Genomic DNA, 15,514 nt, shown 5'->3' on the forward strand with positions numbered 1-15,514 from the left:
CTCAATGTTATAGTTTGGGCTGGTATTTTCTTCATATTTTCGCTTAAGATAATTGTCATCGACGAATGCCAAGTTGCAAAAGCTTCTTTACCTAACGCAGTTCTTCTTTCAATGTCCTTACTATTTTCCCACCTCCTTTTTTTTAATGGGGTCCAGGTTACTCAGTCGAAACACTTCTCAAATCCACGAACCATATATATTTAGCTCGGTTGTGCTCTGCGTTCTTTTCTGTTAGTGATCTCATTATTGCCATGGAATTACTGGCAGCCAACACCTTTCAAAACCAAAATAGATCGTTCCTCATTCGCTCTCTTTTCTTTAGTCAATGAGTATAAGTACTACGTTTGCCGCGTGCGAAGGCACACTCATACTCCTATGGTTCTAACATACTACTGCTTCTCACTTTCTTTGTGATGGCATTAATGCTGGTCTAACAATCTTCTGTCCGAATTACTGCCTCCAGTAATATCTACCAAGTAACGCATTAAAATCTTCGTCATTTTTCAGTATTCCTGATACTAGTCAATTATTATAAACTTATTTTATTTCCATATAAAAAATTCGCTTACCTTACCAATCTTTACCTTGTGATCTCCTCTTTATATTCTGCCCAAATTTTGAGAATCTCTTCTGCTTTGATAAATATTTTCCTACTTATCTAATCTGAACTTGAAGTCCGTAAGTATGGCTAAAATGAAGTGCAACTATTGGCTATAGTTTGGAATTTGAGCTAATGAAGCCTGCGCTACTGCCAACTTTGGTCATATCATTGGCATTCAAAGGTGAATAAGTGAAATGCTTCATTGCGCTGGTCCTTTGGCCCCTCCAAAATGTTTTGTCTTACACCAGGTAAACTATTTATCGTTCACTTAATTTTGCACAAGCGGTTTAAGCGTTTATCTCTTTGTCATAATTTTATTTAGATTAACTAATCAAAGGGCTTCAATAGACTTATGCCACATTAAAAAAATAAAATGAACTTTTATATTCATAATAATAAAACCAGAACGTGAATGGATAACTTTCCTAATCTAATGAAAGCTTGTGCATCTCTTGAGTGGTTGGTAAATTAATCGTGATCTTCATGGTGTATACCCACCTCAAGACCTGATAAACAAATGTTATTATTAATACAATAGTTCTTATAGAATATTTGTAAAAATAAACCATTCTCAGCGGTAAAAATCAGGAATGGGGAAACCTTTGGTTGGAATATGTAATGGCTCCAAGGTGGGTAGTATTTCTCCCGTGTAGGGGCCCCTTTAAGTGGATCCCCTTTAAGCATGATGTAATTTTCGCCGCGAGGGAAATCATAAGCCTTTATAGCACTCTACCATCTTAAAAGCCCGATCCAGTACATACAACTGCTGCGTTCGTTACGTCGTAGATAATGCATTTTTGTCGGTCGGTAAACATGGCAACTCTCCCGCATCCACACACATCCGCCCTTTTGTCCCGGCGCACTTTCCACTTCCCCTCTCACTTTCCGGGGGCCTCACCATTCTCTTATCTTGCACTCTCGTCTCCCCCACTCCCTTTCTTGCTCCGCGTCCCCGCGCCGCTCTCCCCTATCAGCAAAACTACGCCTGGCTTGTACGGTGATATCGCAAGTTACGCATACCGAGAGCAGGTGTTGAACTCCTGTGCAAAATTGATAATCTCTCCGCACATACGAGGGTCATCCGGAAAGTAGTACCCGTTCGTGCCGCATGAAGTGCTGACGACGCGAGTAGCCGCTGGACGAGGTCAGATAGCTTCAGTGGCTTGTCTGCCTTCTCCGAGCCAAGTTGCGTGACGCTAGCATTGCCTGTGTTGTTTCTGTGATTGTTTACAATGTTTAAAAAAATTGAGAACGCCGCCAGTTGTGAAGTGAGGGCAGTGATTAAATTCCTCAATGCAAGAAACGTTCGCCCATGTGATATTCATCGCCAATTAAAGGAGGTGTATGGAGACAATGTAATGGACGAGTCGTCTGTTCGGCGGTGGTGTCGCAACTTCAACATGGGGAGGGGGAACACACACGACGATGAGCGTTCGGAGAGACCGTCTGTCATTACAGACCAACTGGTGAGCTCAGTTGACGAATTCGTGAGGAACGATCGGCGCGTCACAATTGATGACATCTGTGAGCATTTTCCCAATGTTTCTCGAACAATTGTTCATGAAATTGTTAAACACCATCTGCATTATGCAAATATTTGTGCAAGATGGGTCCCTCGCGTATCTCAATGAGCTGGCGGCGAAGGACTATGCAGCAGGAATACAGAAACTTGTCACACGTTATGACAAATGCCTTAATTTGCTTGGAGATTATGTTGAGAAGTAGTTTAAAGTATCCTCTTTCAAATAAAATTTTTTATGTTTGTTAATATTTACTTTTGTGTCTTTATTTCACGAACGGGTACTACTTTCCGGATGACCCTCGTATATGCTCGGGCGTTTTATGCACTTGCATTTAGTTTGTGAAGTAAATACTCCGTAAACGTTTTCAATTTTTGTGAAGAAAAACACTAATAAATGTGTGTAATGATGGATAAAATTTAACCAGGGTTGATTTCGAAATGCTTTTGGATCTTAAATTATAACTATATTTTTCACCTCTTATTTCAGTTTTTAAATAACGATGCAATTTCTTATTATTTACTTCTTTAACGGGAGATGGTTAGTTGACTGGCTATGAATACTATATGTGCAGCAGTTATTGAATTTCATCTCAACTTTGCGTGGAAAGGTACTGAAGGGGCAGGTACTAGAACCTTAACTGGAAAGTTACCTCTTCATGTATAATTAGATTTTCCATGTGACTGTTTGAAAGATCGTGTAGAACGATTATTCAAATGATATAAAACAAAAAAAATTGGAGAATACCTTTCCGATCTCGGGTAGTTCAACTTTTGCTGACTTTCGGATCTTTTCTGAGAAAACTACTTTCCTCCTTGAAGAATTCTGCATGTCCGGGTTTTCACCGCGTTGTTGTTTGAAGCCGACAACAGTTTCTCTCAAAAATCTACGCAGCCATATACTTTCCTCCTTTTTCATCCCTCGTATTGAGTAACTTGAATACCTTCTCAAGAATATTGGATTTGTGAAATACTTTAAGTCTCCTCAAACTGATTATAACAGTTAATTGCATGTTTCTACTTCGCATACTCTTTTTCATTATCATAGCCGTTAGTTACATGACCTCTACCATTCATTCTTTATGGAACGCGTGATGCTTAAGTTGATATCTTTTGTAATTTACGCGTTTCTTCCTTCGTCAAGTCGACATTTAAGCATTCCTATTTTCAGACATGATTGTTCACGCTCTCCTCACAGTACTTTACAATAATTGAGCATTAAATTATGTCTGGTAATTACCTAATAAATGAATCTTGATAATATACAAGGATATGCCACAGCAACATTTAATCATTCATTTGGATCATTACTACACGTGGAAAAACCTATGTTCGTCAACATTTTTTGTAATAATTGTGCGTTAATTTAGAAAATTGTTTATGCTCATGTTTCTCTAAGTTAATTAAACTATCTTTTACACCGAGCTCAAAATATCACCATTTAAGAAAAACTATATAGAATCCAGAATTTCCCAGTAATCAGAAACCCACTAATTTATAAAATTTTGAAATTTATTTGATTATAAAACTGTGCATAACTCATACTCATTTAAAAAAACTTAGTTATTGTGATACAGCAGACCTGTTGCGTCAAATAGTTCGAGTGTTTATTGAATATTTTTAATGATTATTTCCCGTGTTTTTGTTTCATTTGCCATTTATCGTTACCTTGTATGCCCAAGTTTTTTCTTCCAAATGTATTGAACTTGATTATACAATAGCTGAAATAATAGCTCTAAATTCCGACATTGTGCTGGAAGCTGGACATCTCAAGATCCTTGGAAATAATTCAGTATAAATTTGTTCTACTTGGTAAAAGTTATGATTCCTAAAATGAGTGATGAAATAAATAGAAATTATTTATTCACCGGCTGCAAGCATTTTGAAATTGTATGTTATAAAAGGAAACTCCCTGTGAGTTGCTATCGCTGTCTTCAGCGATGCATTTTGATACTTGTTGATGAAAAAATATAGCTAAAAAATAATGTATCATTATTAAAATAATCTTTACATTTAATTCCACGAACAACTGGCAACAACTTCTTGTTGTTTGCGAAATTTCATGCAAAGTTATTTTACGCGTGCCAAAAAATCGGGAGTTACATACAGTAACGGCCAAGTGCGTTGACCTTGGTTATAAATATATTCTTGTCATTAGCATGTATGACACTGTACATGCTTCATGCATACTTAGGTTTACTATGCAATTATTTGAAATATCGTGTGAAACGATTACTGAGAGGATATAAAAAAATGGAGAATATGTTTCCGGACTCGTGTGGTTCAAATTTTGCTGACTTTTGTATTCTCTGAGAGAGCTCCTCTTTTTTTCATCTCACGTGTTTAGTAACATGAGTACCTTCTCCTGAATATTGGATTTATGAAATACTTTTCGGAGTCCTTAACAGATAATCGGGCCTGTGTAGCTATTGGTTCAACGCGCAATGATGCGTCCAACACATACGGTTTTTGATTCAATTTTTATTTTCCGATATCAGCCTTTCCGTTACTTATCCTAGTGCCTCTTGCCCTGTTTTTTCCACCCTCCCCCTCCAGACTCCTTTCTTCTCCTTTTCCCCCATTCATTTCATCTCTTCTCTTTTCACCGTCGGCAACCCCTCCCTCTTCTCCTGTGCGCCCTATCAGGATCCGTTTCCACTCGCTTATTTATTCACGAGAGTGGTTTGTGTTAACCAGGATGTTCTTTTGTTTTTCGCAGGGACCTTACACGGGTCCAGGCCTGAATCCCGCCCGCTCATTGGGACCGGCCATCTGGAACAACGTTTGGACGAGGCATTGGGTGAGTGTATGACGTCACGCACCACGTGACACGGATAAGAGAGCGAAAGGAGGAGGAGGGTGTATAGTATTGGTAGGGGTTCAAGAGGCGTGACCGTGACTCTGTTGTTTAACACCTTCAAGTCCTCTGCTCTTTTTTAACGTTCACTGGTTTTACATTGGGGAAAAGTGACTCTGGACTATCGCACCAGAGTAGTGAGCGCTTGAAATTTTTCATAGCTTGATGTCATGTGTGTCAGGGTGGATGATTTCTTCGGAGTACGCTACGGCTAGTGCAGGACGTCATGTGGGTGGAGCACGGTCAGCATTTTTACTCTGTTAACATAAGTACTAATTTTCCATTGGATTTATTCGTATCCCCGCATTTATACTAGGTTTGGTGGTAGCTAAGTGTATTTAATTCCAGAGTAAGAGGAATGTAATCTCGCCTCTTTATTCCTATTTACATGTAAGAGTGCATAAGGAGGGATGCCTGCAGTCCGGATTATATACAAGCGTAAACATTATGGTTTATTGAACAGATTTCTTAGGTTTATTTGATATATTGATGAATGAAAAATAAGTTGTTCTTTTTATGTAATTGCATAAGATGAAAAGTATTTCATTAATTACCATGGAGAAATGCTTCATGATATTCGGGTGCCCATTATTTCTCGAAGTCACTTTTTTCGGAATTTATTAATATAACGCAAAAGAAGGTAGTAGCAAGATTTATATTCCGGGTTAATTTTCTTCTGTAGTAAAGCTCAGTTGAATCGCACTTGAGGAAATGGAATGATGCCATTAGACGTAATGAAGTGAACTAGAAAGCCGACTGATTTCGTTCACGCGGGCAATTTTCCTGCTGCTTGGTTAAGTCTGAGGTAGATGGGTGGACTTAAGGTTTCTTTTTATTTTGGCGAAGTTGCAGAGCAGTGGACGAAACGTAAGAGCTTAATTCAAACGGATGCCCAAGATCCTACGTTCAAACTCCCTAATCCTGAGTGCGGCAAACTACAGCATGGTCTCCGCAATGGGTACGTGATAAAATGTTATGTGACGTGGTCAATATTGGGAAATAACGTTTGCGGTGATGCTCACAAAAGAAAGCTGCTTCAGGCTTAAGCATTTTAACATTTTCGAAGTCTTCTTGCTCCTCTCGTGAGTGTCGTTCGAATGTTTTCATTCGCTCATTCTTTGATGATGAGAGAACTGGGGACGAAATCCCTCGACGGAAATTTATTTGGAAGATCCGAAATTTAAATTTAAACCCTCGTTTTTTTTAAAGATAAATTTTCCAGATATGGTGCATGTTATTTTGACGGTGATTCACTGTGTCTAATTTTCAAATATCGTTTTTCATATACTTGATCAAAAAGTTCCCGGAATAACCACCGTGTGGCGCTCCCATCGTTCCGATTTGAGTTCTGTTTTTTTTGTTAAATTGGTACATCTGTTGTTGATATTTTCTTTAAATCTTAGTGTCATAACTTGACATTTGCAAAAGTTACGTAGCCAAGAGTACATCTATCTCTGTGTGTGTTGGCGATTTTTTACAATTGCAGAAATGGATTTAAATTTGCAACAACGAACTTGTATTAAATTTTGCGTAAAAAACGGATTTAGTGGCGCACGGACGTTGGAAATGTTGGAAAAGTGTTTCGGCAACGATTCTCTAAAAAAAACGGTCGTTTACCAGTGGCACGAGCGGTTCAGAAGTGGTCGTGAGTCAATCGAAGATGATGAACGCAGTGGCAGACCATCGACATCGAAAGTCGGTGAAAAAATTGATAAAGTAAAAGAAATGTTGGTCAATAACCGCAAATTAACCATCAGAGAAATAGCGGAGGACTTGAACATTGCCTATGGATCCGCCCAAGACATTGTGGTTAATGATTTGGGTTTCCGTCGTGTAGCAGCAAAGTTGGTTCCAAAAGACCTCAATTTCATGCAAAAAAGAGACCGTGTTGACGTCGCAAAAGACATGATTTGCGAGGCTGAATCCGATCCCACATTCATCAAAAGGATCATTACTGGAGACGAGACGTGGGTTTATGAGTACGACATGCAATCCAGACATCAGGCAAGTGAATGGCGTTCACCAAATGAGCCGAGACCAAAAAAACCACGTCGTTTTCAGTCAAAAAAGAAGGCAATGCTGTCGGTTTTCATGGATTACAACGGTGTAGTGCATCATGAATTTTTGCCAGAAGGCCAGACAGTAAACAAAGAGTATTATTTGGGCGTTATGAGACGTTTGCGTGAAGCAATTCGCCGAAAGAGACCAGAAATTTGGGCAGAAAACTCGTGGATTTTGCACCATGATAACGCACCGTCGCACAGTGCTATCATTATTCGTAATTTTTTGACGAAAAATGCAACAAATACCATCCAACAGCCACCGAATTCACCTGATTTGGCTCCCTGTGACTTCTTTCTGTTCAATCGAGTTAAAAAACCATTACGGGGAACGCGTTTTAGCAGCCGAGAGGAAGTAATGGAAAAATCGCAGGAAGCACTGATGGACATACCGAAAACCGACCGTAACTTTTGCAAATGTCAAGTTATGACACTAAGATTTAAAGGGAATATCAACAACAGATGTACCAATTTAACAAAAAAAAACAGAACTCAAATCGGAACGATGGGAGCGCCACACGGTGGTTATTCCGGGAACCTTTTGATCAAGGTAGTATGTGTGAGGAATTCCGGTGTTGATGGTATAAAAATTCACCTAACCCAAAAGTGATGCAGCACGTAAATGCATATTTTCGGTTAATTTTGCAATAGGATTTGTTCTCGGGGATTAGGCGGGCCAATTTCAATACTAACATCGGAGGGTTGTACAAATCTAAATTATATTTAGATTTAATTCGTTGGGTTGTTTTATCAATGAACCATGACCGGTGTGGTACATAATAACTTTAGGACATTCGTTGGCGCAAGTACTATTTTCATAAAGGACCGAAATGGTAATGAAACCTTGAAAAGAGACAATTAATAGATTTTTTAAGACATTCATTGAATTTAACGTCGTGCAATATTTGTTTTATATATTTCAGCCAGGATATTTATTGTAAACACGATCGAACGTAGGTAGATGAGTGCCTAGTAGTGAATATGGAGATAAAAAATCCATAATATGGTCGTGAAACATAATCTTGAGAAAAGAATTTTGCATTTTGATTGCAGAATGTTTTGCTGTGTGCTTGCGAAGGAATGGGATAACGAAATGGGCACAGGCTAAGGCAAGCGAGGTATTCAAAAGGTTGTTGGAAGAGAGGCGATACAGCAATTGTTTAATTATATTGAATATCAGCGGTACATTGAATGCTGGTTTCGGAGGGATAATTGTTGGTGACCGAGGAAGACAGTGGCAATCATAGGAATATGAGAGAGGTAGAGATTGTGCAATTATGAGTAAAGCCGTCATGTGGAACAGTGGTGTTTTTTAGCGTTTCAACAAGTAAACATGAAAACCGTTATTTTTTTCTTGATTGTATGGTCATCCCTTTAATCGGCGTCGCATCGCAACCGCCAATGTTTTCCCCTTCATAATTTATTATATTTTTATACCTTTCCGCAGTATATTAAACCATACTTCATTACTATAGATCTTTTGAAAGCCTTCAGCTAATGTCGTTTAGGTGAAAGGATACCGTAAATGAGTTGGTGTTATTATAATTAGTAATCATCTCTGTTATTTATAGGGTGACCTTATTTAGTAGATCCTTTGATCTTGCGCGGAATATGAAAACCTTTCCATTTAATACATTTCTTGTCTCCTTCCCACCGTGCCCCATTTTTCTCGCCCGCTCCTTCATCTAACTTTTGGCAAAAAAATGATCCTGTCATTTCTGCACGATAATTGCATTTTGCATTGTGCCTTTGCTCATTTAAGTCTTATATTTTTGGCTCCATTGTTCTCGGAATTATGCTAATAGGTTTTGGCCCTAGTGCCAGCTTCCTCTTGTGACTCAGTTAACATTTATTGTGAAGGCAAGAAACATTTCCTCTTTCCCGGAGCGAGTTTTTAAAAAGGTGATATGGTAAACCGGAAGCTGTGATCTATTGCAAACCTCATACAAGTAAGTCTAAAGCAATCTATAAAATGGTCTGTGTACTCATTTTCTCAAAGTTGTACCAAAATATCCAGCAGGGGGAAATAGGAGAATCTAGCCAAAAAATACGTAAAAATAATTCTTGAAAATATTGCTCCATACCTTGGGAGTCGTCGGTGGGGTGTGGAGTAGGAGTTGTTGGGATAACAGCCCTTAATTGTTTAACTGTGGGGAATCTGAATGTGCTCGTAAAAGAAATGGGTTACGACAGTAGTCATTTCATAACCTATTTTCTGTGCTTATTCAGGGTTTTAGCGATTATTTCAGTCAACCAGTGCTGAATTTTCTTTCTTTTTTCTGGGTTACATCATTTACCGGCGTAGTACATGTAGAATTCTGCGTCAGAGGTAAACTTGAGATGACTTTCTTTGTTATAGAAGTGAATGTAGGGAACACATTGCGTATTTTTGGGCATAATGTGGTGGAATTCAAACATAGTGAAGCACAAATAATTATAATTTTCCACTAGAAATTGATTTAATCTACGACTGGCTTTGATGTGCTACATCATCGTCAGGTTCTGTATATATGCAGGGGCTATAATCCAAGTTTCCCTTATTACGGTAATGTAGCTTGTTATTTTACCGAGAGAGTTGTTATCAAATGTGGCGGATATTGATTGAATTTTTATTATATTATTTATTTATTTTTATTATTTTTAGTATGTATCTATGTAGACCTGTACTTGACCCTAAGACGAATCTAAATCAGAGCAAATAGGGGTAAAATCGATTGGCATCTTACATTTCAGGGAAATCAATGATCGCAGTTTTAGATTTCTCGTCAGATCAATTGATTTAATGACGTTATAAATATATATTTATGCATTGCTTGGCTGTAGCTCAGTGCATAGAATGGAATGCGTCATTCAACTGGATTTATTACGATTTCATTCATTCTTGGGTTACTTGCTGCGACAAAAATGGATGCAATCAACTTGAGCATACATTTTGATCTTAATACTTTCACTTGGTTGAAAGGCAGCTGAAAAGTGTGTGCAGCCAACACCTTGCCAGATGGATGTTTTCTCATTCGCATGAGAAACATGCAAATGCTCTTTCCTTAACGTTGAATGGCCCAAGTGTGGTCTATATTTATACGGTGAAACCACATTGAGCCGAGGTAGTTGAGCAATAATGAACGATAATGGGTGTTAGTGAAGTACCCAACACCCAGATTGCATTTATGAGTATTATTGCCCTTTCGATTATTCCGTAACCTCAAATCCCTTTGCGGGCCTCACCCTCGCCTTGTTGCTCTCTCAGAAAGCGCCCGCACAGATGCTTCCATCATTGGCTATATTCACACTCTCACAACCTAGTGGTCACCATGCGTCGCGCCGTGGTTGGTTAGTTGAAACTATCCCAGCCCGAAAAGCCAGGGCCATCTATTTTGAATTTGGTGAGCCCAAGTTCTATCCCGTCGATTTCCATTAGCTGAACTTCGGTTTAGTGGGTTTAGTCTATTTCTATTTGCACTGTTTTCAGTAAGGCATAATTATCAGTATTCCATACAATGAAGCGTTTGCGGAGCAAGTTGACGATATATGATATTTGTCATTATGTCTTAGTTCTCCGTAAATTTAGGTTATTATGTAGAAAAATTTATGCCTCCATTCACAATGCACGTTAAAACATAACTTGGACATGATATACATGTACGTCTTAATGATACCCTGAAGGCCATCGCTATGGGTGTTGCCGGTATGATTCCTCATCAGGCAGGCACCATCAAAATTATTGTTAGTAGTTAACGGAAAGAAAGTTCAAATGATGGGAATCATTTTTACATACTAATTGACATGCTCGACAGTGCCTTAAGTTGATATTATTACTCTGCATATGTGAGACGAACTGCTAGTGAGGGATAAAATAAATTGTGAGTTACATAAATAGTGGCTGCAAGCTATGGTACTTAGTACTTTCAATATTTCCTCAGCGCCGTCATTGGGAATTATTTTAATCCCTTATGAGTCGTTGAAAAACTAACATGTTATGAACTTTTTCTCTCTAATCTTATTTTTATCATATCTTCTAATGTAGATTTTGTATTTTAATACTTTTCAAAAGAAACAGCTACGAATTAATCTCTGTGGAATCAACATACAGGTCCTGTATAAGGACCAAACTTTCCAGTATGATACGAATTTTGCGCGGAATTATATGTATGCTAAGATGGACAACTGTTTTGATTACCAAATGTATTGCAAATTCATAGCTTAAAATTAAACTGCGGGTTATTGAAGACGCTGCTACGACAAATTGGGGTATTCCCCCACCCCTCCGGAAAAAATGGGACCGCCAGGACATAATTAGCAAAACCGGGACCGATTCGGGAAAGTCGGGATTCCTGTTCTAGCATTCGCTCATCCCTCGATCCCACCTCTCCCGAACCCCTGTTCCTTCTCACTCCTTCCCTCCCCCACTCCCCTCCGCAACAATGCTACGGTGTGTTAACTGGAGCGTGTTCCGAGCGGTAATCACGCTGATAGAGATGAGCTTCCGTGTTTGTGTCCGTGTGTTCGTCAGTGGCGAATGTGTGTGTCTGTGTGTGTCGGACGGGAAATAGAAGTTGCGGACGATGCGGCGCAAGCGAGCTCCCTGGACGGCAATGGCAATATTCCCTTGACTGCGTATCGGACTTTGTAGCGAGGCAGTGATAAAAAACAATTGGCGCAAAAATACGCCTCGCTGGGGCCTCTGGTAAAGGCCAGTGCGTCATGCGTCCGCGACGACAGGCACCCTTTTCATGCTAGCGTGCCTAGTATCCGAGGCGATTACATTTTTACCTCTGTCCCCCTTCTCCCATGCCATTCCCCAGCCCCCCCTCCCGCGACTCTCGGTGGCATTGTACCCGCAATCTTTTTGTGGCCGCTATGATGACTTCAGTTGCCATGGGTACGCCGCTCATTTCTCAGCCAGCCAGACGACAACTGAGTGAGAGAGGTATTTTCAACGCTTTGAGCGTATGTACATAAATCTGAGGAGGTAAAGCGAATTTCATGCGGTCATGAAATAACACGTTTTGGTCCAGGGAACGTCTCGTAATAACATATTTTTTGGATGGATGCAGTCTCTATTTTTTCGGCTTCAGATGCATTCTATTTTTTGGGTGGTTTTCGTCTAAAAACTGGTATTTTTCACCGAAATCTCTGAAAAGGATGCCCAGTGCACACATTGGTAGATATGGATTTTGTTAGTGGGAAATTTTAATTACAAAGATTTGTACGATATGTATTAGATTTGTGAGCAAGAATGGCTTTTATATGAAGCTCTTATTTATTTTTCTATAGCTTTCGTGATTTTATCTCATAATGTTTTTTAAGGGAAAGAAAATGTTTTATTGCGATTCTAAATGAAATATTTATTAATTGCACATATCATTTTGAAAAATATTTTACTGTGGTAGAATTTCCAGTGGCGCCGAATGCAAGGCTAAATGTGTTTGCAACTGTATGCATCTTAAGAATACCTAAGATACCTATATATCCTTATTCCTTATATATTTTATTTATATCTATTTAAACTCGTATTTTTGTCGATAGTGTTTCCAATGAGTGTTGCTGCGTTATTAATTTTATTTTGTAATTATTTTGTTGCCTCGTTAGCACGCACACTTCATAAGTTTCTCCTTTGTTCTTTTGTTTGTAAGTTTCGCTTCCCTTCTGTTACTATAAGTAAATGTATTACTACAGTTTTCCTTTTCGGAAAGAATCGCACTTTTATTTTATTTCAATAATTTGCGATGACGCAATTCAGCAGGAAATTAAATCAAAATGTCTCAGTATGGTAACGTGACAGTATTTATTCCAGTCTACGCTCCTTTATTAAGCTACCGGATGGCATTCTCATGTAATCGCCACTAGGATAGACTGATTTCTCGGAATTCTATCCCAAGTTGAGACCTTAACACGCTCGTTTTTAGTGGATTTACAGCCCATTGAGAGTTAGTTAATGGAAAACACTACCTCCTCATTTATTTGAAACAGTTTTGTTAAAAATCCTTTATGTCAGCGTCCCCTTCAATGCACTGACTGATGTGCACCATTTAGTTGAATTGGCTTAGTTGATTGGAATAGTAATGGTTTTTGTCAATAAGGCGAGCAATATGAAAGGAGAAAAAACAATTTTCCTTCAATTCTTCTCCTATTTGGACAAGAGAAACGTAAAATTTGCAGCTTGTGCTTAAGAGGAAGGGCTCTTTTCACATCTCTTTCAGTGGAAGACCCAGTTGAACAGGCTAAAGCTTATTGATATATTCGTTGTAGTGACTTATAATAGACAATAATAGTTCTACTAGAGCTGCACAAAAAATAATTACGAGGGCAATCAATTCCCACATTGCTCCAAGCCTGAAAATCAAATAGGAAAAAATTTAAAACAACGCTCTTTGAGCGATGACGGAATAGGAAATATGAGGGAATGAAAAGTTCCTGATAATTTGGATTCAGTGTTTTCCTTCCCAATACATTACAATGCAATGGAATGAATCATTCGGATTTTTACGATGGTCATGAAAATTACATGTTACGTGTAATTAATTTTATGAGGGAGTATCGGCCAAAAAATGTACTTCTAGTTGAAATAGTTTTGTGTGAAAGAGTTTAACTTCAAGGTTCAACGACAGAAATTTTTTAATGCTATCCATCCCATACTCGCTATTCGGTTGAGTTTCATGCACTACTTGAAATTCTTTCCCAAGAAACAATTAGCTTAGAGATTGGGCAACTGTCAGAAAAAGATTAAGAAATTAAAGAATGAAAGGTAACATGCTACGTTATAAAAAAATGTCGAACCTTCTGTCTATATATCAGTTTGGCAAATGAAATAGACATCTCCACTCCAAGACAAATGATACTAATAATTCCAATAAAGACGATAATAAGTTGATTGAAAGGACTTTTTTAGCGGAGAATGTGACACTTACAGATGACCGTGACCTCTCGTGAGTCTAATTTGGAATCCGAAATGTGCTCGAGAAAGCATTTTTAAATATCGACATTATGTTTGGATAATGTTCGGAAAATATGAATTTGGATTAAATTTTTATTTCACAGCTTCTAAAATGCTCAAAAGGATGAGATATTGAAAGGATTTATTTATTTATCACCGTACGAGAAAGATAACATGTTTACAGTTGCTTGCAGGTTTCACGCAGATTGCTGGGGATCTTAAGAAACAGATGCGCCCCCGGTCCATTTTATCAACCTGTCGAGACCGTATTCTTTAAGGTCCTTTGGGATTATTTGCGCAACGTCGCAGCACTTTGATGAGATTTATGTACCCTGGGAAGTTCATTGCTAAGGACTTTATTTTTCGGTTCGGCTGTCAGATAGGTATTCGGAAACTACATTAGAATTGCCTAGGACGCTGTTTCACCCTTCATTTTTTTCTCGAATCGAACGATGGTAATCTTTGGATAATATGCATGAGCCAATGCAGCGAGGCCATCTCGATGCGAAGTTGCTGCTTTCCTAGGAACATCCCAAATGGCGCTCTCAATGGAGAAAAAAATGGGAGAAAATGCGTGATTCACTGCGTGGAATCCAGGAAATGGCGTTGGGCGTGCATACATTAGGTACGGATGGGAAAAAATGAAGTAAAAAGAAGTGGAAGGGATTGGAGAAGAAAGCGTTATGGTCGGGAATGTCGTGGTGGGATTGTAGATGTGGATTTCTTTGTTTAAATCGAAGGCGCGACGCATAAATCTCTGTATCCCGAAGAAATAAAGCTCGGGGACTGGGCAGAGCCGGAGCGTCACAAACATTTGGCAGTAATGGTATCGGGATAGTATTTTTCATCCATGGAAACCGATGCATTTATTACAAATAGCATGGAAGCTCTCGTGCTTCTATCAATATCTTCTAAGGCAGAGAAATGTAACGAAATATGGGAGAACTAAATACTACGAGTAATAACCTATTTTGCTTTATTTCACTACTAAGAGAAAAATGATGTTATCGAAATACGAGGATCAATGGAAAAATAATGCTTTCTGTCAGTGTTTTAACTTTAAATCCTAATCCTAGAGTGTCAAAGGAATATACTGAGCAATAAAATGTTTTAGATTGGCTATTATCATTCTCTTAATTAAAGTATACAAGTATACTAATGATGCACAAATGAAATAAAACCGTTGGGAATAGAAGGTGGGGTTGGACCCACAGATTAGGAGTACTGTGTTAAGAATCAATTTTGACCGCGAACAGTGTTGGATTATATGAAAACCGTAGGAAAAATTAAAAAAAACAGTTTAGTTGGATAATATTTATTTTAATAAACTTGACTCATAATTAAGATATCGATAAATCAACTAAATACAAAATTGGAGCATATTATGCTTTCTCTAGCTCTCTCAAATGCACAGGTTATTGCGAAAATGGTCCAAATATTTTAAATGGCTGAAATAGTTTTTTCCTTATTTTTTGCGGGTAGTGGCTTTTGCTTTGTTAAGGATGAGAATTATACTGTCTCAACTGTACGTTATATTTAAAAT

General features: G+C 38.4%; 1 protein-coding gene across 2 annotated transcripts in view; it reads left to right on the forward strand.

Moving 5' to 3' along the window:
• The window catches only part of LOC139694572 (aquaporin AQPAe.a-like), a 300,269-nt gene that overhangs the window by 189,642 nt on the left and 95,113 nt on the right, over positions 1–15,514 (forward strand). For both annotated transcript variants that reach the window (XM_071593084.1, XM_071593082.1), the window contains exon 5: positions 4,840–4,920. In XM_071593084.1, coding sequence (XP_071449185.1) covers positions 4,840–4,920 — 81 coding nt within the window. The remainder of the gene's footprint in view (positions 1–4,839; positions 4,921–15,514) is intronic.

This window comes from Hetaerina americana, unplaced genomic scaffold, assembly GCF_022747635.1.
Source record: "Hetaerina americana unplaced genomic scaffold, ioHetAmer1.1.p SCAF_50, whole genome shotgun sequence".
Lineage (NCBI taxonomy): Eukaryota > Metazoa > Arthropoda > Insecta > Odonata > Calopterygidae > Hetaerina > Hetaerina americana.